The sequence below is a fragment of the Anguilla anguilla genome, chromosome 18, assembly GCF_013347855.1.
Source record: "Anguilla anguilla isolate fAngAng1 chromosome 18, fAngAng1.pri, whole genome shotgun sequence".
Lineage (NCBI taxonomy): Eukaryota > Metazoa > Chordata > Actinopteri > Anguilliformes > Anguillidae > Anguilla > Anguilla anguilla.
In genome coordinates, this window is record NC_049218.1 from 25336704 (window position 1) to 25361439 (window position 24736).

The window sequence follows — 24736 nt, forward strand, 5'->3', positions numbered from 1 at the left end:
ACAAGTAACCCGCTGGCTTTTCTTTCTGAGGCCAAACACTCGGCCCTTGACATGAGCTCACAAAGACAAGACTCACCAAGACAAGACTATCAAGCGACAAGAAAGAGAGGACACAATCACACGACAATTAAGGACACAGTCATGTGACAGGAAAGGGAAGAGAGGACACCAATGATGTGAGAGGGAAGAGAGGACACCAATCATGTGACTTCGACATCTCAACAGTAACACTAGTTATCTGTATTAATGGGAAATGGGGGAGCTCGCTTTTACTCGATAACTACCAGCAACCAGCTTGTAACAGGCTTGGTATCAGTATAAAGGGAAGCTCTCTGCTGACCCGCCATCTGAAAAACACCTCCACAGATGCTAAATCAGAAAAACAGTGGCATCACTACTGTGAGGCTCTGTCTACCTCTTCAGCAGATGCTTCACAAGAGATTCTGGCAACATTTGCAAGACATCAGCAGTGCCCAAAATACATTTTATTGGGAAACAACATACTTCACAGCGAGTCCTGGATTCCACAGTGCGTTGGGTGGAGTCTTAAACATGATCTGCAGATACAGCCCTGATCTGTCACCGTGTGTGTGTGTGTGTTTGTCTGTCTGTAGGGGGGTATTATGGCATAGAAACTAAGTAAAATCTTATTGAGAGTTGTAGAAGTCGTGAACTGGAAAAGTCTGATGTATTTGAATTTAAAAGTTCAGCTAATTTGTTTTTATTTCAATTGAGCGTCCCGGCAAAAAGAGTAACAGTATAAACACTACGTGTTCTTGTTAAACAGCAGCTTATATACCACAGGTTCATGAAACGTCTGTTATCCATACATTAACATTCGATCCAACTCAACCGTATCACAAAATATTCAACGGGGAAGGAGTACATGGCAGCATGCCTACACACAGTTAAAAAGCCATACAGTCAAAAACAGGCGTGAAAATTCATTTCCCTATAGCTGCTGGCATCACACTATATTCTTGTATAACTTTCTGGGGAAATCTCATAACAGTCAGAGAGAGAGAAAGCATGACTCCCCTACGGTTCTTTTCTGTAAAATCAGACTTCACTTTGAAAAGTCATTTATCAGATAACGTGCAAGTTAAATTCTAAAATGGAGTCACTTTCATGATTCGTAATTTCTGTATGTGCTAATATAAATCTCCAGGTAATAGTATGACTAAGTCTGAAAAAATCTACAGGGTATCCTGCATGGAAACTAATACTGCGTTCTAAGTGTAGTTTTAGCACTTTGTTTCACAGTTAAGGTCCAATGAAGGTCATGCAAAAAAAAAAAAAAACACAGACATGCCACATCCACCACAGAGAAAAAAGAAGTATTTTGACAAACAGGGCCAAGAGCAAACACATCCTTAAATTTTTTTTTTTTTATGATTATGGGGGGGGGGGGGGGGGGGCACTCATGTTATTTCGCCCCTTTAACAGAACTTTGACAGAAAGAGGAGGAATACGGAGACTAATGGTTCTGTACCATCAGTGGCTCCATTGCTCTAAAAAGGGCCATTGTTTGCTTTCCTCAATGGAAGCTTTTCACAGACTTGATATATGTCTTTTTTTGTTTGTTTTTTTGCTGTCGGGCTGGTCTCTCAGTTATTTATTCACTGTTGATGACTTCCTCTTGCGATATTATCTTGCCTTGTCTCACACAGAGACAAACTGTCTGGTATGATAGGTCAGCTAGAAATTTCATAAAACACACGCTCATGACAAGAATTCAGAATACAGAACGGGAACAAGACTACAGTCAGATGAATTCAGACAGCGTACCGGCGCATGTCAATATGAATAGAAGTATGACTGACATTTTGGGAGTGATCACATTTTCACTTTCATTTTCATCTTTCTTTACCCGACTGTGTGATATTAAAATGGGTTAGCAACACTGCTGTGGAATGTAGTCCTTTTCTCAGTCCACACACGCCAAAATGTTAAATGACTCAAGACTTCCTTAATGGGAAAGACTGCTCGCAGCAAGAATCGGAGCTCTGTGTCAAAGCTCTGACCAAGCTCACAATCGCGAGCATTGTTTCCTTACGCGTTAATCCTCCGTTTCAAAACGGCAACATTATCATTCATGCTGTCATTCTGATCATTTTCCTCATCGTAAATCTGACAGCCCTGAGGCTAATCGGCTAATATCACAGAAAGTTCACTCGAAGACCTATTAAGACAGAGTGTCAGGGAAAACACACACTGATGAACAAGAGATGGCTGTGTATCAGAAACTTCAGCCCTGTGATAGATGGGCGGCCTGTCCAGGGTGTACTCCTGCCTCTCGCCCAATGCATGCTGGGATAGGCACCAGCACCCCCCGCGACCCTGCTCAGGTTAAGCGGGTACAGGTAATGGATGGATGTGTATCAGAAATGGTTTCTGATCGTGTTTTCTCAGCCTCCGTGGCGAAGCCGAATGTGTTTGCTGATGGACCCCCCCCCGTTCAGCCGGACCCTTCTCCCCGACCTTCACTGCCTACCTTCCCAACAGTTCAGGCGCTTTTGTTGTTCTGCCAGCGGAGAAGAACAAAAGTGAGAGACAGAGAAGAGACGATCAGCTGACTTTACGGGCGCGGGGCGGGGCGGCGGAGCGAGCGCGAGCGAGAACGCGACAGCTCGAGGCTCGTCCGACGCCTTCGCTTCTCAATGTCTTCAGAACAAACAGTGTGAAGGCATTACAACATGGAGGGCATGCAAGGCGGAAGCTATCGTTTGAGTCACGTTATTGATCCAATATTATAGTATTATGAGGTCAGGGGCTCATAAGTCAGTTAAAGTATTAGTACAGCAAATGTCTGTGGTCGAATGTGCAACAAACAGTACAGGAGGTAAATCTTCAAACTAAAACTTAAATGTCTGTGGGGAAGATATAACTACTGTTAAACTTCCCATTTATTTTCCAGTTTTCTTACTGCCTGTATGACTGATAAAGCTTGTGTGTACAGCACAGGCCCCCAAGCTGGGTTCCACAAATTATTTTTCTTCTTTTACGAGTATCTATATATTTCCACATATCGTAACGGTCCGACATATTTTAGACTTCCTGAAAAAAAAGCTTGTTTGATCATAATTATTATTAATGATTACCATTATACTAACTTGACCTTTTATAGATCCACAGTATAACATGCGTCCATGTGCTAGTGTGTTATTCATACCAAGTGCTGCATGCAGACTGTGGTGGGTGTGGATAAAGGACTCAAAATAAATGTTCTCATTCACAGAGTGATCATTTCAGGGGCGTTGAAATTGGCCGTCTGAGAGAACAGGGCTAACAAAACGTCCTTGTGGTCTGATATGTACTGTACTACGTAAAAGGACAACAAAACAAAAAAAGATTCAGACTTCCCTAAACGTTTAGTCATTTCTCACCTCCAGGAAACAAAATACCTTCAGAAGGATAGAGAAGGAGGAACAGACATAAAGAAACAGCAATGCTAAAAAACAGAGACACTGACACTAAAGTTACAGACAGGGGGAACCCTGAATCTGGTCTGAGTGAAGGCAGGAAATGGGGGACAGGAAACAGGATGTAGACACGCTGGACAGGGACACTGCGAACACACCATCACTGCATCACAGATTAAAACTTAATTCCCTCAATACAAGTAACGGCAGCTACAGGGAACACCTACTCAGGTTTGAGAAACCATTTTGCAGTTTATTGTGCACTGATTATCACCAGTGGAAATACAGTATATTGTTCTTACAGTAGCTTTCTATCCGTACAAATCTGTCTTATTTGGTATAATGTTCAAATAAAATGTTGCATATTTTTTAAATAGTACATCTTTAAATTTAACACCGCATTAAATAAAAACATCCATGTGAAAAATAGTATACTTCAGTATACTTGAAGGATAATAATATAAACTATAATTATACTTATTGAAGTGTAAAACAGTATTCTTCAAGCAGAATACATTTTTCACGTGGGAATTCTGTTGGGACTGTGGTGAAGAGCTAAAATGCAAGAACTACTTTTACCTGCGTAAAAATAATGTAGGGGGAGAATCAGTTCACAATTTACAGCTTAAACCCTAGTACTTCATTTTAAGGCCAAGAATGCAGATAAAGCAGGTCAAAAAAGGGTGGCACCATTTCATATCCCTTCATCAGCATGTATCCTTTGTGAAACAGCCAATGCTGTGCTTCAGTAGTGAAGAGAGATTACAGTTTTAAAATTCTTTGCCAACACAGACCTGCTTATTGGCAAGCCAGGGAAGCTTCTTGGACGTGAACTGAGTATCTGATTGGGTCAGACTGGTCAGGTGAACGCTGGACAGAGTATCCGATTGGGTCGGACTGGTCAGGTGAACGCTGGACGGAGTCTCTGATTGGGTCAGTCTTGTCAGGTGGACAGTGGGCGGAGTCTCTGATTGGGTCAGACTTGTCAGCTGAACACTGGGCGGTTTCTGATTGGACCTTGCAGTGAACGCTCACCTCTGTTGTGCTGTAGAAGGACGATGGTGGGGTTGACGAAGGTGGTCGAGGGGTAGGCGGAGGCGGAGCTTCTCGAGGGCGTGAGAAAGCTGGGCGTGTCTGAGGAGGATGTGAGCAGCGGATCCTCAGTGCTCACGACTCCCACCTGCAGATGTGAGAGGATGTGAGGTTCAAAGGTCACGGTCCGAGAGCTCAGACATGCTACACTTTAGTTAGCTTGGTCCCAGCCCACCTTGTCCTTCAAACTAATCACTTGGATTTCACTACAAAGTCAGTTAAGCTCTGTTTGGGAATGACATCACAGCACATTTGAGCATTTATCATGTGCTAGAGTGGTGTCATGTTGGATACCACAAGAATATTGATCTGCAGTGTTAGTGGCCAGGCTTTATAACCTACAATTCAGCAAAAATAGCTTACATATTTATCTTTTCAACATTAATAAGAACACAAATAAATATGTTACAGATTTTTCTGTGTAAATTAGGGGAGTTGACTCCGTTTGTACGGCGAAGCCAGGTAAATTACAGGAAGTCCACATATGCTCGTAACATGGTGACAAGTAATGGCTGTACCTAAATCAACTTTGCAAATGCATAAACAAGGGATCATTTTTCTTTCAAAACAGCCAACAACGGGAGATCTTAAGCCCTGTCGAAAGCCGTATCGTATGCCAACAATTCCATTAAAAGGTTGAAAAACCTTAAAAACCACGCTCCCCTGCACCAAATCTCACATCTATCTGGAGATTAATGTGGAGCTTGTTGGGACAATAGGAGCCAAACTCCTAATGTTTGCCCACAGAAAGCCTTTCTCTGGGAAACACAGTGTGCCAAGTGTTTTAAGAACACCCAGCAAAGCACCCGGGGTGATTTATTCAGTAGAGAGGTTTTCTGTTTCCAGAAGGTACCGCCAGGGATTGTTCTATCTTTTCTTTCCTTTTATTTTCTTTTTCCTCTCATCTCTATACAACAGACACTCGAGCGTGGGGTGCAAAGACCTTCAGTCCCGGAGAGCTGCAGGGTCCAAATGAGTTTCAGCACTTAAGTGATAAATTTAAGTAACTGATAAGGCTAAGCAGACAAAACAGACCACACACACCTCGTTTCAAATGTCTACATTGGCTGCTGATAATAAAAACACACACACACACACACACACACACACACACAGTCCTGCAAGTCTTTCAGCTCTCTATGGTATGAGTTCGACACCACAATCCTAAACACCGCATATCAGTCCGCATTAAAAGCTCTATATGCAGTGGATGTGAGATCATACACACAGTCAGTGGGCCCATATCCCAGAGATACAGAACACGCATGTGTTCACATGAAGAAAGGCACAGCACACGCATGTGTTCACATGAAGAAAGGCACAGCACACGCATGTGTTCACATGAAGAAAGGCACAGCACACGCATGTGTTCACATGAAGAAAGGCACAGCACACGCATGTGTTCACATGAAGAAAGGCACAGCACACGCATGTGTTCACTTGAAGAAAGGCATAGCACACGCATGTGTCCACATGAAGAAAGGCATAGCACACGCATGTGTCCACATGAAGAAAGGCATAGCACACGCATGTGTTCACATGAAGAAAGGCATAGCACACGCATGTGTTCACATGAAGAAAGGCATAGCACACGCATGTGTTCACATGAAGAAAGGCATAGCACACGCATGTTGCCAGGTGGACAAAGGTGCAGGTACATGTTAAATTCCGCCACAGTCACGTTTGAATTCACAGCATATTTTTATTCGCAATAAAGTTTGGAAACATTAGTCTTGCTTTCGTGCTCCAGTTTAATTGCTAGGTTGACTTTGTGAATTAATCTTCAACAGCAGCGTGTGATAAGCACCAAGAACTAGATAATAGACTGCGGCTAATTCTGAATACTTGACTGCACTGCTAAATGAGATACACACACGTGTGTGCGTGTGTGTGCGTGTGTGAGAGAGAGAGAGACTGAAATGTGTCTAAATACAGGGAATATTAAACACTGAGGAAGCAAATAAATGGGAATAAACTCATTTGGAACCCTACATCATATACTACAATAGAACACATATTATAAAATACAATGCTATACAATAAACGTAAAACACCATTTAACAATGAACATAATAGAAAATCTGCCTAAATACTGAATGCATGGCCACCAAAGAAAGGCCAGCCCCCTGCTTTTTAATAGCATGATAAATACGTGTTCTTAACAGATTAGGGATTCAAATTCAAGTTGCCGTAACTCACCTGCGAGGGCAGCTTACTGTCTGTGGGAAGACTCTCTCCACCCTTCACCTCCACAGAGGCTCCCGAGCAGTCTCCATTAGTGTCGGCCACACAGACATCTGTAACCCAGCGGAGAAAAACAGCCGGTCGCATCAGAACGAGCGGCTCGTTTCTCTCCCAGACACACACACACACACACACACAGAAAAGGCCACCGTGACTCGGGTAGAGAGACGGGATTAAGAGCCTGGAATGGAGAGGGATACCTTGGTCCAAGGCCCCTGGCGACAGGCCGGCTTCTGTTCCCAGTCAGGTGGAGGACGGACGCGGGGAACGGGAGGGAAACAGACAGCGTTAATTACCGGAGCAGCTTATTGCCTTCGCTTCGGTTGACAAGAGAAAAAAAAAAACCCTGCTGGCTAGAAAGGTCTGTATGAACAGAGCTGCTAACTGCCCGGAGAGCAGGACTCTCTCTCTCTCTTGCGATCGGTGAACTTCTGCGACGGGAAACAAGGCCTCTATTCAGACGCCTGTGAGGGCCGTTTTTGTTCTCGAAGGCTTTTATTCGGGCACAACAACAACAACTCAGGGCCGGGCGAGGCCGCAGCCCCCTGCTCCCGTGCTTCGGATGCCACGAATACCCCCCCCCAGGGGGGTTCGGGGCAAACGTTGTGGGCAGCGCAGAACAAGGGCCCGCTTTGACCGCCCCCCCCCCCCCCCCCCCCCCCCACAAATATGGAGCCGTCGCCGCGGAACGTTCCGCAGAACGTTCGACGGACACGCGAACGTCCGCTCCACGCAGGCCTGTTCTCGGGAGCGGACGGACGGCGCTTCGCGCGTGCGCGGAGTCGTCGGATCGCTCCGGAGAACGCTGAACGCAGAGCGTGGTTTTTATTGCTTCGGTGCGCTGGATCGCCATGGCGACAGCGCCCGCCCACTCCCCCCCGGCGCACACAATGAGAGGCAGTGTACACACAAGGCCCTGTCCTTTCTCACTGTTTCCAACGTGAAGTCACCGCCAACATGTAAGATTTTTACAGCGACATGTCATTCCCTTCTGTGTGACCCTTCTGTAGTTTTCTCAGACTGTTTACTTCCATTAAATTTGAATGCTGAAGATCTCCTCAATCAATTATTTCAATATTTCAGTAGTCTCACCTACACATTAAAGACTTTAAAATGTTTCAGTTTCAGGTCATGCAAAGCAGCTGATATCTAAGATCAACATGTCTATCAATAAGAGTGACATATTTAGTTCAATTTATTACATACACACACAGAATGTGTGCGCTTCCAATTATATATGTCATTCAGGAGGTCCAATTTAGCTCTGTTTACTCCTTATTTCACAAATTGTCAGCGAGAAATATTGTAAACTTAATGCTGTCACTTGCTTTTATCACCCTTAGCTTGTACACAAACTGTGTGACAGGCAAAAAAAACAATGAAATACTTAAAATAAAAAGAGCAGACTGTTTTATCTTTTATAAAAGAAAAGAAAACAATAGCCATACACAGAGACACTATTTTGGCGTTCCTCCTGATGGCTGTTGGCCAGACATTTTAAAACACAGTTACTTTTTACTGTGCGTAACAGTAAATTTCCCTGGCACTGTAACCTCCACTCTTAGTGTACGTATATGAACAGACTCACTCTGCGCTGTCTGCTGTGTGTCCACGGTGGGCGGGGGGGCGCCGATGTCATCGTCGTCGATGTGGACCAGAGTCGCCCTCAATGTCACGACCCCCCTCCCCTTACACACTCTGGAGGGGTCCATATCTGAAAGGGGGTGGGGGGGGGAGACAGGAGATATCAGGCACATTAATGTAATAAGACACCGCACACACTATATTTGGGATTTAATAGTATGTATTCTTAGAACAGCAGAAGCCCTGGTTAGACTGGACTGATCCTGGGCAGGTTGCATAATCGCCCCCACACTGCGCCTCAAACGCACGTCCGTCAGACGGATGGGCGGAGTTTTTGTTTACCGAAGCCTCGACTCTGTCTGTCTGTCTATTGGTTTATGGGCCTTGCGGTTTCTGGTCTGTAGTCAGGCGGTTATAGATCCGATCCCCCGGTGAGCAGTGTGGAAACCTGCCACCCTCGGCCTCGCGGGCTAGCCTCGGCATTAAGGACGGGCGGAGGTGGAGGTGAGCTCCGAATCGAATTCCCAGGCCCGTGCCACCAGCACAAGGCCTCCAGCGTTTCGGGTCGGCCCGGCCCACGGGCTCCGGGCCCCGGCCGGTCCCGTGCGGTGCCAGGGCTGAACCGTGTGGTCATTAATCTGGAGCAGACTGCAGACGGGTGCTCCATATCCACCCGAGGGGGGGAGGGGGGGGGGGGCGTCTGCCTGCCGACGGAAACCTTCCCTCTCTGAGCAACGCCACGGTCAGCACTCGCACGGTCTAAAACACTGAAGCAGCCATTTAGGATTTGTGTGTGTGTATGTCTGCGTGTGTGTGTGGGTGTGCACGTGCGTGGGTGTGTGTGTGTGCACGTGTGTGTGTTTGTGAGTGTGTGTGTGTGTGTATGTGCGTGTGCATGTATGTGTGAGTGTGTGGTGTGTGCGTGTTTGTGAGTGTGTGTGTGTGTGCGTGTATGCACGTGTGCGTGTGTGAAAGTGTGTGTGTGCATGTTTGTGAGTGCGCAAGTATGTGTATGTGCGTGAGCGCCTGCGTGTATTTGAATGTGTGAGTGTGTGTGTGTGTGTGTGTGTGTCTGTGCATTCCCATGATGCTCCACTCACCAAATGACACACAGTGTGTTCACATCGAAAGCTTTCAGACCTGATTAGGGGACTAAAAGCTATCAGCACTGTGAAAGCTTCTCTGTGACAGAGTGCAGGTGCAATGTTTACACATGCCAAGGACTTCAGCAAATAAATCCACACTACTGTCAAGCTGTGGCATGAAGGATCTTCCCTTTGGAGAAGTCAAAACATTTTTCACTCTGTTACAAAAGTCCAATACAATCCAATCGACAAAACTGCAAAGGGCCAATCAATTTTAGCAATTGTAATAATTTACTGTATTTCATAATATCTATAAATGTTTTTGCTAGCGGACCTCTTAATAAGAGCTAATGAACTCAATCCAGAATGTGTGGCCTTTAGAGAAAGATGCCAGACATTAATTACATCATTTTTGCACTTCATTATAATATTCTGAAAGCCTAATTACTGCACACACTTCGCACATGTTAGTGTTGTGGCATAATATGTTACATGGCCAGTGTCATAATGAATAGGTTAGTGATTTAATATAAACAATAAAATAGCACAAATCGTGAATCAGGCTAAATGGATCATGTACTACTTAGATAGACCTGCTGGTTCAATTTATGCTCATTTGTTAATTCCTTCTCTGGGTGTATACTTTCTTTTTTAATAAGTTATTAAATTCCCTAATTAACAGTTATTATTATTATTATTATTAGTAGTAGTAGTAGTAGTAGTAGTAGTAGTATGATCAGTATTACTATTGTTACCTATTTTTTAGTCTATATTTGATTTTATTTTTAATTTTGATAGAGTTAGGGTATTTACAAGCACACAAGGGTTTTCTTTCCAGCACCTGCAGATTACTTTTTTGCTTCTGTGCATATTTCTGTTCTGTTTTATTCCTGTCCAGTCAATAAGCTAACCTAATCAACACACATTTTTAGCAACAGTCCAATAGGCTAAATAAAGTCAGCTAGACATGAAAGTATAGTGCTCCAGTCGTCCAGAAACTAGAGGTAGATATTCACCTGTAGCTGGCATGAGGTCAGGAGAGCTCTTCATGGTCTTCACAGGAGTTATTCTGACAGCAGAGACGTTTCGCCGACCTGAGGGAACTACAAACACAAAAGGACTCCAGAGATGAGACAAGCACAGGAATGAAATCTGCCATTTAACGTATTTACAGAGCAAATTCAAGTCGGTTCTGTATGATCAACATGCAAGGCTGCTAACATAGAATATAATGTTGCATACCTGCTCTGTCTTTGAATATGTCACACTCAATTGCTTCTATTACAACAATAGCTTAAGCATCCCTGATTTGTGCTATGATTAGAAAATAATAACCATATCTCTTTGTTACAGTAAATTATGTAATCTGAAATGCCACAGTTGCTGCTCTTTAGGAAAAAGGAATCATAAGCAGATTGTTTAGGCTGAATAATGCGGAAAAACAAATTCAGGACTGTTATCAGGTTACAGGTACAGATGTACTTCTGTCTTTTGTGTCACAGCCCAAGAAACCAGCACAGGTCTGGAGTGATTGACAGTGGCACGGGACAACTCAGAGCCCAAACTCTCCAAGGTGTGGTCAATGAGAACTGGTGTGTTCAGCACAGGAGAGCTCCTTAACGCCAGCCTCATATAGCAGACAGTTCAGCTGCGACCTCACAGCGCGTGAACAGGGCTTTTAGCATCAGCTGCTGAGATACCACAGCGAATAGTCAGCATGTCTTACACACGGTGCAAATCGGGGGCTGGCCGGGGGGGGGGGGGGGGGGGGGGGGGGGGCAGGACTGCGTACGAGCGGCAGGAAAGGATGAATGCGGGTGGAGTGGGGAGGTGGAGCGGAGGGAGAAAGAGCAGAGGATGACAGGGGGAGGATAGACAGATGCTCAGAGCAGGAGGAGGTCAAAGGCATCCGGTCTGTTTGCAGCAGGGTATCACACTGTGTATGCACTACACTGTAAATTCTGCAGTAAATAAATAAAGCCGGGTAACTCTGCTGGAAATTGGACAAAGTGTATTTATATTGGAAGAGCATGTACATTCCTGTCTTTTAAACAGGAGCTTGAACAGTGTGTGAGTGTGTGGGGGGGGGGGGGGGGGGGGTTAGGGTTAGGCATGGAAACCAAGTTAAAACCTGTGAATTGAGAGTTGTAGATGTCATGCACTGGAAAGGTCTGCTCATTTCATTTTTATTTCAATTTAGTTTCCTGGTAAAAAATGTGGAAAATAAAACTTTAAAAAAAGAAACAAATAAAATAAAACCGTTTTCCCATATTATGAGTCATGTTACCAATCAAAACGTAAAAAACCAATCAAAACATTTTGCTTCACCACAAATCACTGTTTTTTTTCATTGGGGGTGGGGCAAACAGGAGTTGAAACTACAGTATGAGCTCCATGGAGCCTGTGACTATGCTTAGATACACGTTAGTATTTACCTGTGAATATGATTGGATACAGGTTAGCATATCCCGGTGAATAGGATTAGATGCAGGTTAGCATGCTAATAAAGGTTAGCATATACCTGTAGATATGATTAGATACAGGTTAGCATGCTAATGCAGGTTAGCATATGCCTGTGAATATGATTAGATGCAGGTTAGCATGCTAATAAAGGTTAGCATATACCTGTAGATATGATTAGATGCAGGTTAGCATGCTAATGCAGGTTAGCATATACCTGTAAATATGATTAGATGCAGGTTAGCATGCTAATGCAGGTTAGCATATACCTGACTGTGGGGCTGAGAAAGGTGTGGACTTACCAGCCGATCTGTCAGGTCTCCCAGAACTCTCTGCTGCAAAGCCCTGTAACACAAAGACAGTTTACACTGCAGTACATGCTTACATTACATACATCAGTGTAATACATGCTTTTTAGCATTTTTCAATATCTGAGTACTTATGCTATTCCCTCAGAGACAGTACTTGTGACAGGGGACCCATGTGATCTCTTTTATCAGGCCCAGTGGCCCCTGTTCACAGTAAAATTAAATGAACTAAAAGATGCCACCCTAACGTTAGATTTTGGTAGGCAGTAACAAATTGCAAATAATGCTAAATCACACAGTAACACATACAAACGGCAGTCGTGCGCACACAAACACACTATTTGTTTTTCCCTCCACTCTCCCCCACTGCTCTCTGAGAGAGACAATTCTCTGGAGTCATTTGCAGATTCACTGAAGTAGATGGAATGCTGGAGTTTTATTACTATTTACTGCCTTGTCTCGTTTTACGAAGATTCTCGGACCACCTTCCATGTAAAACGTAAAACGGCATGGAGAGGAGAGAGAGGAGGAGTGTCTGAGACAGACAGAGAGAGAGGAGGAGTGTGTGAGACAGACAGAGAGCACACAGAGAGAGGAAGAGTGTGTGAGACAGACAGAGAGAGCACACAGGGAGAGGAGGAGTGTGTGAGACAGACAGAGAGAGCACAGGGAGAGGAGGAGTGTGTGAGACAGACAGAGAGAGCACACAGAGAGAGGAGGAGTGTGTGAGACAGACAGAGAGAGCACACAGGGAGAGGAGGAGTGTGTGAGACAGACAGAGAAAGCACACAGGGAGAGGAGGAGTGTGTGAGACAGAGAGAGAGTACACAGAGAAAGGAGGAGTGTGTGAGACAGACAGAGAGAGCACACAGAGAGAGGAGGAGTGTGTGAGACAGACAGAGAGAGCATACAGGGAGAGGAGTGTGTGAGACAGACAGAGAGAGCACACAGGGAGAGGAGGAGTGTGTGAGACAGAGAGAGAGCACACAGAGAAGGGAGGAGTGTGTGAGACAGAGAGAGAGCACACAGAGAGAGGAGGAGTGTGTGAGACAGACAGAGAGAGCACACAGGGAGAGGAGGAGTGTGTGAGACAGACAGAGAGAGCACACAGGGAGAGGGATTACAGGCCTACACTGTGTAATTCTAGCTGCATCAGCGGAGCACGGTAACTTACAGTATGGGGACTAACAGCACCGTAAAGGGAGTAGTCTGGACATCCCTCACACACTGCTACACACAACATTAAACCTTCCTTTACAAAGCCTGACACACAGAACAGCACTAACCCCCATAACACTAACCTTTCACAAACTCCTACACACACTAACCCCCATAAACCCACTACATTAACCTTTCACATACTCCTACACACAACACTAACATCTTGCCTAGGTAACAGCACTAATCCCTCTCCCAACAAAGACCACTAGTCCTTCACCTCGAAAAAACTCAACAAGCAGTACTAACCAATCACAAACCTCAAAACTCTGCGAACACTTTGGAAGAGTTCTGTACAAGGCCTGAGCTGGTCAGAATAATCTATGTCAACACTATCATAATGGCATAGGTTCAAATTGTGTGGAGAGCAAAGAATTCTGGGATTCGGGAGGTCTACTGAGAAATGGTAAGATGTGTCAAAGATCCTCCTTACTGACCTCTGAGGCCAAGGGTCATGTTGACTATGACACCAAACTAAACAGTTCAAAAGTCCATGAACATGATAGATGGGCAAACTATTTACATACTCCATCACTGACCCCAGGTCAGTATACTTTGCTTTAACAAAATAGTTACAGATAGGATTGGGGGCCTTTGCTCTGACCCTGAGCCTTTGTTTTTGGTGCGGCTGAAAATGCTCAGAGCGTGGACAGGCCGCTTGTCCCTCCTCCTTTTTCTCCTGCCTCATTCCTCTTCTGCTGATCGACACCAGCAGCACTGCTATACTGCCTCCTGGTGGACACCCTGTGGTCCGACCACTAAAATGTATGCGTTGAATTAATCAGTAAAAATAATTACATGTGGCATAGCAAGCATACCAAATCAAACTTCATAAAGAAGACAGAGCTTGTTCAGCTGCTGGGACTTTCCTGACCTTGTGACTGGACAGAGAACTCAATTAAATGTTACTGACCGGCCATAAGTAGAGTCCTGTAAATTGAAATGTAAAACTTATGACCCTTGATATTTCATATGGAAGAACACAGCGGCGGGACAGAGTACATGCTGTACAGTCGCCTGACGTCTCCCTTGTTGATCTCAGCTCTTTCTTCTGTCCCGGGGACAGAAAATAAGCTTCGACCGTTTATGAGCCAGCCCAAAATGCTACGCATGAGCGCTCCTCGTTCACAACCCCATTAACACCAGAGCGTGCTGCGGGCGCGGCTCACGCGGTTAGTGAAAATGGCTGAAACGTCATCGTAAGTGCACATCCTAAAATATAAAAACGTAGGCCGATAAATTTGCCTGTGTGCCCTACATATTTTGTTATGGTTTAACTACAGTAGATACAGTATTCCGAAAAAATGGAATCAACAGAGAAATAGTAGAAGAAGAAGAACAATATAATCCAAATTTAGAGGTTTTTTTGTCTGTGTGATGTTGCATCTGAATTTTGTTTTGACATGTCTGAGGGTACAAATGTTCATGATAGTGAGGAGCAAGAACATGCAGTTATTATAATTATTTCTGTGGAAAACCCAGAACAAATATCTCCCAGTGCTGAACAGGTATGGGGTATACCTTCTAACCTACAGCTTGCTAGATGCCATACTTGCCAACCCAATCAGAAGCATGGTAACACTGTTGAAAATCCTGCCAAAGTTTGCCAACTTAAATTCTACTCTCAAATTATTTATTGGAAAAATACTCACTGACACTATCTCAAGAACAAAGTACAGGACTGGAAACACTTTAACTCACTTTAATTACAAGCATGCAATCAAGAAAATCCCCTGGATTGGATAGACTGTTCCCAAAATTATTTGCAGAAGTTTGAGCTGTACTTGGCCTTTCAAGTTATGAGTCCTTTAACTGTTCCAGAAAAGCAGTAACCTTTCATAAAGATCAAAAGTCTCATTAATTGTTGTTGAAAGGGTAAGGACCCACAGAACTGTCCCCAGTTACTGGCCCCAATATTAATTAATCTGGGTATAAAATTTTATGACAAAGACCTTGCTAACGGTCCTGAACACCGTACTGGCACTTGCATTCGTTCAGATTAGGCCGGTTTCACGACAGGCCGCTACATGCCAGCCAATCGGCAGCGTTCGCTGACGCGGTGGAATGTGCTGGCTCTCAGTCTGGAACCAGGTGCGACACTTTCTTTGGATGCCAGAGAGGCAAGACCACCTGGAGCGTGTAGCTTCATTTGTTCTCGAGAGATCTGGCTTCACAATTTAGTGAGATGATCAGTATGCAGCGCCCCCTTCAGGACAAAAACATTTTGTCAGGTCCTCCCCCCTTCATATTAGACAGAGATAGGAGGAAAGGTTGTTGCTTGTCCACCTGCAGCCCAAGCTAACAAGGCACTGCTCAGAGAAAAGGCCATTTGCATTAATGGCATAAGGCAGAGTATCTCATTATATGTGGATGACAGAGGATTTGTATTTGTCTGATGCCTCTATTTTTGTGCTGCAAGCCACCACGTTTTTTAAAATGGTATCGGGAGCTTTCTGTATGTGAAATAAATTGGAGCAAATCTATTTTTATGCCTCTTGATGAGTGTTCACAGGTAATTACGCCCCCCACCCTATCCAATCACAATGAATCCAAAATAGTTTACCTATTTGGGGACTAAAATTCAGCCTGCTGTCATTGGTACTTGTAATAAGAATTTCTGTAGGTATCCGTAAAATAGCTGAATCTCAATTGGAAAGAAAGGAAAGGTAACTGTACCCCAGCACTGCACTCCATTATGAAAACGAAACATATTTTTGAGCATTAACTTCACCAACAAATCACTCAAGTGTGACAGAGACCCAAAGAACAAGGAGGGATTGTGGTGCCTCAATTTTGGTTATATGCTGTTATATTTACATTCTTTAAGTGTTTGGCTGGACCCAGATAAATAAGTATCATAGAGAAGAATTAAGTCTTCGCTGATCAATCCTACTTGCCTCAAAGACATTTCCCTTCCCAATTTCACAAAACAGGACCCTTATCTGTGAAAACAAGGGCTCTTGGAGAGTGTCTTCTCTCCAATTTGGAACAATATTTTTCTGCTCACTTGAGGACAGACATTTAGCCATTTTAAGTAACCTAGAGGGATACGTGGCCTCTTTGATATGGGCTATTCAATGACCCAGGACTCTGGAGCTTCTGGGACTTACAGATGACAGCCCTCCCCAACTGTTTCCATTTATTGTATTTACAACTTTGCTCATCCATTGTGGCTGGTAGTGAATCAGCAGATAAAGCTGGAAATATCATGCTGTACTGCTTTCAACTTGCAATAGACATATACAATGTATGTGTTCAGATTACATTCAACATTAATTAATTATTTGCCCATTTCTGTCATCTGGAAAAGATAAATACACCAGACAGACCCAAATGGGATCAAGTTTGTCTAAAACATTTTTCATAGCACACCAACGTATACATAGCTGTTACAGAGGGCTCTAAAAACCTACATGTACCTATATTTGACCCCTCTAGTTTAATTTACAATAAATAAAAAACAAAATGCAAAAACTCATCATGTGTGGGCAATTATTTCAGATTGTTACAAGCTAGTGGCAGATAGTAACCAAGATGACTGCTAGTCTAGAAAACATTTAGACAGTATATCTATGGAATACCCCAGTCTCAATCTGTTGGTGCTACTGCATATGGCATTACTTACTGCTGTTACATTACTGTAAATTACTGTAATGGTGGGCCCAAGATGATCACTGCTGATAAGAACATCACTTTCACACCTTCAAGCCATATAATATAATAAGATCTACTGATAAATTGCATGGTGCTAACGTATCAACAATTACACTTATGATAGACGGCCAGATATGATGGGCTAAGTGACATATTATGATTTGTGTTTGTATTTTAGTTTTTCTTGTTCTGAAATTTGAGGATTGACATATAACTGACATGAGACTGAGATGTTCAGCTCAGCCAAAGATGTGCCATCACTGAACTGATCCCCACACACTTTATTTTTCTATTTGGTGATACTACATTTCCTGTTTCCTGTTGGTTGCTGATACGATCAGCTGGAGTGAGTGGGCTGCTTCGCTCTCACCCTCCACCATGTTTGAAGCTAAACTCGAAGCCTCCTTTCGTGCTTCGACAAAAAAATCCCCCGAAATAGTGAAGCGCTGTTTCGAATGCAGATATTTAGCATTCACAGGGAAGCTTTCCCTCCGCTGTGTTCCTAACACTTTTGGCCGGCGGTTTTGCGAGGGGGACTGTGCTCTCGGATTCCTAATGAGCAGCCCGCTGTCAGTCATTTGCTTATTAGGCCGCCGGATGGCTGCCTGGCAACGGAGCTTCCTGCCAGGGCCTTCGACAGTGTGTCTGCCTATTCAGTAAACAGACACTGAGGCGGGCAAACAGCTGTAACTCACTGACGGATGAATGGGCAATGAGTGTCAGGAGCATGTTGGCCTCCTCACAGAACAACACTGTCACTGCCACCTCCTTACAGAACAACACTGTCACTGCCACCTCCTTACAGAACAAAACTGCCACTGCCACCTCCTCACAGAACAACACTGTCACTGCCACCTCCTTATAGAACAGCCCTGTCACTGCCACCTCCTTATAGAACAGCCCTGTCACTGCCACCTCCTTATAGAACAGCCCTGTCACTGCCACCTCCTCACAGAACAACACTGTCACTGCCACCTCCTCACAGAACAACACTGTCACTGCCACCTCCTTATAGAACAGCCCTGTCACTGCCACCTCCTTATAGAACAGCACTGTCACTGCCACCTCCTCACAGAACAACACTGTCACTGCCACCTCCTTATAGAACAGCCCTGTCACTGCCACCTCCTCACAGAACAACACTGTCACTGCCACCTCCTTATAGAACAGCCCTGTCACTGCCACCTCCTTACAGAACAACACTGTCACTGCCACCTCCTCATAGAACAACACTGTCACTGTCACCTCCTTATAGAACAGCATTGTCACTGCCACCTCCTCACAGAACAGCACAGTCACTGCCACCTCCTTATAGAACAACACTGTCACTGCCACCTGCTCATAGAACAACACTGTCACTGTCACCTCCTTATAGAACAGCATTGTCACTGCCACCTCCTTATAGAGCAGCACTGTCACGGTCACCTCCTTATAGAACAGCACCATCACTGCCACCTCCTCATAGAACAACACTGTCACTGCCACCTCCTTATAGAACAGCACTGTCACTGCCACCTCCTCCCAGAACAGCACAGTCACTGCCACCTCCTTATAGAACAACACTGTCACTGTCACCTCCTCATAGAACAGCACTGTCACTGCCACCTCCGCACAGAACAGCACTGTCACTGCCACCTCCTTATAGAACAGCACAGTCACTGCCACCTCCTTATAGAACAGCACTGTCACTGCCACCTCCTTATAGAACAGCATTGTCACTGCCACCTCCTCACAGAACAGCACAGTCACTGCCACCTCCTTATAGAACAGCCCTGTCACTGCCACCTCCTCACAGAACAACACTGTCACTGCCACCTCCTTATAGAACAGCCCTGTCACTGCCACCTCCTTACAGAACAACACTGTCACTGCCACCTCCTCATAGAACAACACTGTCACTGTCACCTCCTTATAGAACAGCATTGTCACTGCCACCTCCTCACAGAACAGCACAGTCACTGCCACCTCCTTATAGAACAACACTGTCACTGCCACCTGCTCATAGAACAACACTGTCACTGTCACCTCCTTATAGAACAGCATTGTCACTGCCACCTCCTTATAGAGCAGCACTGTCACGGTCACCTCCTTATAGAACAGCACCATCACTGCCACCTCCTCATAGAACAACACTGTCACTGCCACCTCCTTATAGAACAGCACTGTCACTGCCACCTCCTCCCAGAACAGCACAGTCACTGCCACCTCCTTATAGAACAACACTGTCACTGTCACCTCCTCATAGAACAGCACTGTCACTGCCACCTCCGCACAGAACAGCACTGTCACTGCCACCTCCTTATAGAACAGCACAGTCACTGCCACCTCCTTATAGAACAGCACTGTCACTGCCACCTCCTTATAGAACAGCATTGTCACTGCCACCTCCTCACAGAACAGCACAGTCACTGCCACCTCCTTATAGAAGAACACTGTCACTGCCACCTCCTCACAAAACAACACTGTCACTGCCACCTCCTTATAGAACAACATTGTCACTGCCACCTCCTTATAGAACAGTATTCGTATTCACTGGGGAGAGCCTACAATTCCAGCCCATTCTTCCCAGGCATCAGTAGCACACAATAGCCTTGTCTTTGAAACGGGCCAGTTGTGCCAGGGGAGGATCTGGCCTATTCTCTTAACTCATTCCTGTCGGGAACAAAACGGACCCGGACGTTATTTACGGCCTTTTTCCACCGTCCAACTGGCAGCGAAACCGTACGTGTGACCTTTCAGATGCAAAACCCGGTGAAATAAGACTGGCACCGGGAGAATGGGCCTTGCCTGCGGGACTGCTTACAGCACAGTGGTGCACTCAGACCCCCAATCCCACAGTTAATATCTCTATCTCCTAATATAACTGCAACTATAAGCCATGTGCTCTCACAAGCCCAGACCCAGACTCAGAATGTAATGCTAGGAATGCCGCTTTCTTATGCTTTCTGTCATTCGACTCCTACAATGTCACTGTTAAGCCCAAGTCGGCAGTGTAGTATAATGGGCAAGAAACCGGTCTTGTAACCTGAAGGTCGTAGATTCGATTCCCGGGTAGGACACTGCAGTTGTACCCTTGAGCAAGGCACTTAACCTGCATTGCTTCAGTATATATCCAGCTGCATAAATGGATACAATATAAAAGTTGCGTAAGTCGCTCTGGATAAGAGCGTCTGCGAAATGCCTGTAATGAAAAGACAGAGACTGAGAGTGAAGAGATAACGCTCCTCAAGAGCAGCTTTGATCTGATGCGTTTCTGACCAGCTCCGCCTCATTCTAGCACTCTCCGCGCTCCCACGGACCCCCCTCTCGAACCCGATCCTCCCCTCGCGCACGTGCCCTTCTCCCCATTCGTGACACGCTCGTTCGCACCCCTCCCCCGCCGGAGCGTCACGGCGCCGTCATTACAGGAATTAAAGCCGCCGCTCCCCGCGCCGGTCCCCAGGGGGGGGCCGCGGCCTGCCGGCGGAGCTCGGCGGTAATGAGGCTCGCGGCGATAACCGAACGCTGATCTGAATTTGATGGCGCCTGACAGGTGTCCGTCGTAACTCAACGTGCGCTACGGGGCCAGCGCGTTCGGGAACAGGCGCAAGCGAAAAGCTACGCGCAGCTGTTAAGCGACTGTTCAATTAGCGGGGAAGGCCGACTCTTACTCGTCGGCGGGCCAAATACCAACCCAAACCACAAAAACTTTAATAGAAAATATACCAAGGGAACCAAGGCCCAACCACCAGTGAAAAACCAGCAATCCCTGTTATTTATCAAGTTCATTTAAGCAGCCAGTTAAATATTTTGGCCAATCAACATCAGAAACTGTGTTCCAATTACCTTCCAGGTTTGTTGGCTATTTTATTCGTGAACGTAACACCCTGCCGAGCTGCGTAGCTGCTTGATGTTGGAGGTCTGATTGCAGGGTAAAATATTTACATTAAATGGAGGCTCGGTTTGGGGGCTTCAGGTGGCTTATCCACTGAAAGCTCAGAATCTTCTAGTGAGATTCCTCGTGACCTAATATGGCATCCTGACAGCTGAAGGATTAATGGATTCGTGGGATAGCGGATCAAGGCTGCTGGAGGTAGCGCACAAAAGGTTCTGGTGTCCAAGGACATTTTCACACCTTGGCAACCGATCTCTAAGAATAGCGCAAAAAGACAACTAGCTCAAAATCACAGGTCATAAGGCACAATGTCTTGGAGGAGGTTGTGAAAACTATAAACAACTTCCACTGCAAACATGATGATACTTTGGCTATATCTTATACACAAACTTTGCTGGTCAGTACGGTCAGATTGGTAATGGTGATGATAGCATTTAGTTTTGGACCTCAGAAGAGAGGTGAGATCTATTTGCACTGTGGTCAGATGAGCAACCATTGGAGAGAAAGGAGAGAAGACCAATCGCAGGAAAAAGACCTGAACTCTTTTCGGTTTATATCAGTGCGAGGACTGGTTGCCCTGCAGACTGTCACTGTCACTGTCTGCAGAACACTTGGCACTGCATTGCACTCCACGAAACACTTGGCACTGCATTGCACTCCACAGAACACTTGGCACTGCAGTGCACTCCACACGCTAAGGCACTTCTGAATGCTACGGCTCGTCTCTTCTCTAGAGCACGCTCACGCTAACACACTAACATGCTAACACGCGCACTCTTTATTTAACATCTCCCTCCTCTTTTTATCACATTCATTGATACATTGTTTTTTTGTCTTATTTATCTACACAAGGACACAACAGCAGCAACATACTGATTGTGCGGGGGAGAAAAAGCCCAAAAGGGTTTATAGCACTCTCACCTAGTACTGGTGAATCAATTGAAATAATAAAAAATAACAACAACAAAAGAACAAGAAGACAAATTTTCAAAGGAAGTGCCTTCAAGGAGGCATGCAAGATGAAAGGGGAAGAACGTGTAAACAAAAATCCTGTTAACAAACTATCAAACAGAATGTGTGAATATGAGTGAGGGTGTGTGTGTGTGTGTGTGTGTGTGTAAGTTTAAGCTAAAGTTAAAGCTCTTCCCCTAACTAAAACACGCTCTTACGCTAACACAGTCCTCACGGCGCTGTCCAAAGCAGCTGCAGCGCTGGCCGTGGGCCTTTCTCACCATTGTGACGGAGGTCCATCACATGATAAACCATTCAGAACACCACAAGTGTGCATTCATCGCAGCAAGAAGAATCTGGTAAAACGTATGTTTCATTATAAAGAGTATTACATTAAAGGCATGCAGCGATTCCTAGTGACGTTTTTTTAAAGGTACATTTTACAAAAGTCAGGCAAGACAACTGCCAAGCAATTATAATAATACTATAATATAATATTCACTATATTGCCTTAGACATATCAGGAAAGTCGATATGAGTTTTTATCAGCAAGGAGTTTTTGTTCAGTTTCGCTGGAACTTCACAGATACTCACTGGCAGACCCATGCAGCACAGTTAAACCCCCCAAACTGCTCATAAAATCCCAGTATTGCCCATTCCAGACCTCCCAGTATCAACTCATCCAAAGCCACCCTTCCCCCTACCTCGAGCCGACAGTGTCTCCAATCCCAGAATCCCCTGTTGGAGGGAACAGAGAGTCTCAGAGCTCCGTGTGTCCGTGGGACGGACACTGTGGGCCACAGGGGATGTGACTTCCTCTCTAAACCCCACACCCCCCGGCCCACCCAATAAAAGCGTCCTGTTTCGACCTTGATCAGACCGTCTGCTTTTCAGCGCAAGGCGTCCCCAAATGGGACTGTCAGCACCTGCCACTTGAGAATGTGGCACCTACTCTACGGCTCCCAGACACAACAGCAGCTAGTACCAACCCCCCTAAACACACACACATACACACGCACACACACCCACACACACACACACACACACACACACGCACACACACCCACACACACAGACACACATACACGCGCACACACACCCACACACACAGACACACACACACACACACACACACACGCAAATGTACACACACATGCATGTGCAAACACACACACGCACGCACAAAAACACACACACATGTACACATGCGCACGCACATGCACACACACACACGCATGCATACACACACACACACGCACGCACACACACATACATATACACACACATACACACATGCACACACAGGCACACGTGTGCAAACTCACCCATACACACACGCATACATACACACACACACACACACACATACATACATACACATACACACACACACACACACACAAATGCACGCACCAGTGGTCAACAATTTTTATAATTTCTTGGTGTGCAGTTTCACAGAAATTCATTTTTTTAACACATACCTGTAGTTTCAGGAAAAATATTGACACTTGTTTGACAGAGAGATTTCTCCTGGGTTAAACTCAGCTCAGGGATCTTCCCATTTAATTAAAAATAAAGATTGGACAGCAAAAAAAAAAGGCAAAACATGCACAACCAAACTGAATCACACAGCTAATCCAAACCAGGCAGCTAAACTGAGCCATGCACATACACTGAATCATACAGCTAAACTGAACCATGCACCTACACTGAATCATATAGCTAAACTGAACCATGCACATACACTGAATCAGACAGCTAAACCGAACCATACAGCAAAAATAAATTAAATGAACAAGGCCACTAAACAACTGTGCTGAAACCTCACAACTGAACTGAACCAGACAGCTGGGCTAGGCCACACAGCTGAACTGCAGCACAGGCTGAACCGCACAGCTAAACTGCAGCACAGGCTGAACCGCACAGCTAAACTGCAGCACAGGCTGAACCGCACAGCTAAGAGTCGCGTGGCTCTCTGGGAAACGTCTACACTCCACGCGAGGCGCGCGGTGATTCTGTCCAGGAGGTCAATGACTCCTCACACATATCAGGCATAGCGGGTAAATTCCATTACCCTCGGGACCGGATGCCAAAAATAAGGGCTCTGGACCGCACCGCCAAGCATCTCGTTATAAAACAGTCACGTGACGAAAAAAAAAACAAAGCACCTTGATGTCCGCGGCGCGAGAACAGCTCACCCCGCTTCTTCAAAGCCAAGGTGCGCGCTAACGCACAGACTCGAACCGCGAGCGCTCAGCAGTTACGTAACTGTCCGTAGCGGTAATTATATCCATGGCGATACAGCTGAAGCTCACCGTCTCCCCTCAGGAAGGGGAGCGCTGCTTCGACAGGCTGCTTTTCCCTCCACAGACTAATGATCGATTTCTAAAAGGGACCCAATGAAAAAAAAGGGGGGGGGGGGGGGGAGGGGGGAAATACCCAAGATTCCATTATGAGTGAAATGTAAATAAGGGCGTGCGTCACGCTCGCGACGGAACAAGCTCTTCCGCCCCCCCCCCCCCCGCCCCCCCGGAGGAGCGCGGCGGCCGGGCCTTTCTGGGGAAGAGCACGCTGGCCGTGTTAATTGAAGATGCCTTCATACATAAATAAACAAGGCCCCGGCACTGAGCTGGGGGGGGGGGGGGGGGGGGGGGCGGCGGAAGAGCCGAAACGTCTCCCCGCGTGCGGGGGTGGGGTGGGGTCGAACGAGGGGGGGAGGGGGGATGGGGGTTCTGAAAAACAGAGCTCCATACATGGTTGGAGAGAACGTTCCGGACTGCCGCGGGTCAGAGCGGGGGAGCGAACGGCGCTTTTTGGACGGGGGTGGGGAGGGGGGATGGGGGG

At 45.7% G+C, this 24736-nt stretch overlaps 1 protein-coding gene across 3 annotated transcripts in view; it reads right to left on the bottom strand.

Annotated features, from left to right (window-relative positions):
- Positions 1–24736, bottom strand: part of LOC118218379 (sorbin and SH3 domain-containing protein 1) — an 84460-nt gene that overhangs the window by 42080 nt on the left and 17644 nt on the right. For all 3 annotated transcript variants that reach the window (XM_035400992.1, XM_035400991.1, XM_035400990.1), the window contains 6 exons: positions 12190–12232; positions 10444–10530; positions 8347–8472; positions 6959–6991; positions 6714–6811; positions 4458–4602 (listed from right to left, as the gene is read on the bottom strand). In XM_035400992.1, the coding sequence (XP_035256883.1) occupies positions 4458–4602; positions 6714–6811; positions 6959–6991; positions 8347–8472; positions 10444–10477 (436 nt within the window). In that variant the 5' untranslated portion in view covers positions 10478–10530; positions 12190–12232. The remainder of the gene's footprint in view (positions 1–4457; positions 4603–6713; positions 6812–6958; positions 6992–8346; positions 8473–10443; positions 10531–12189; positions 12233–24736) is intronic.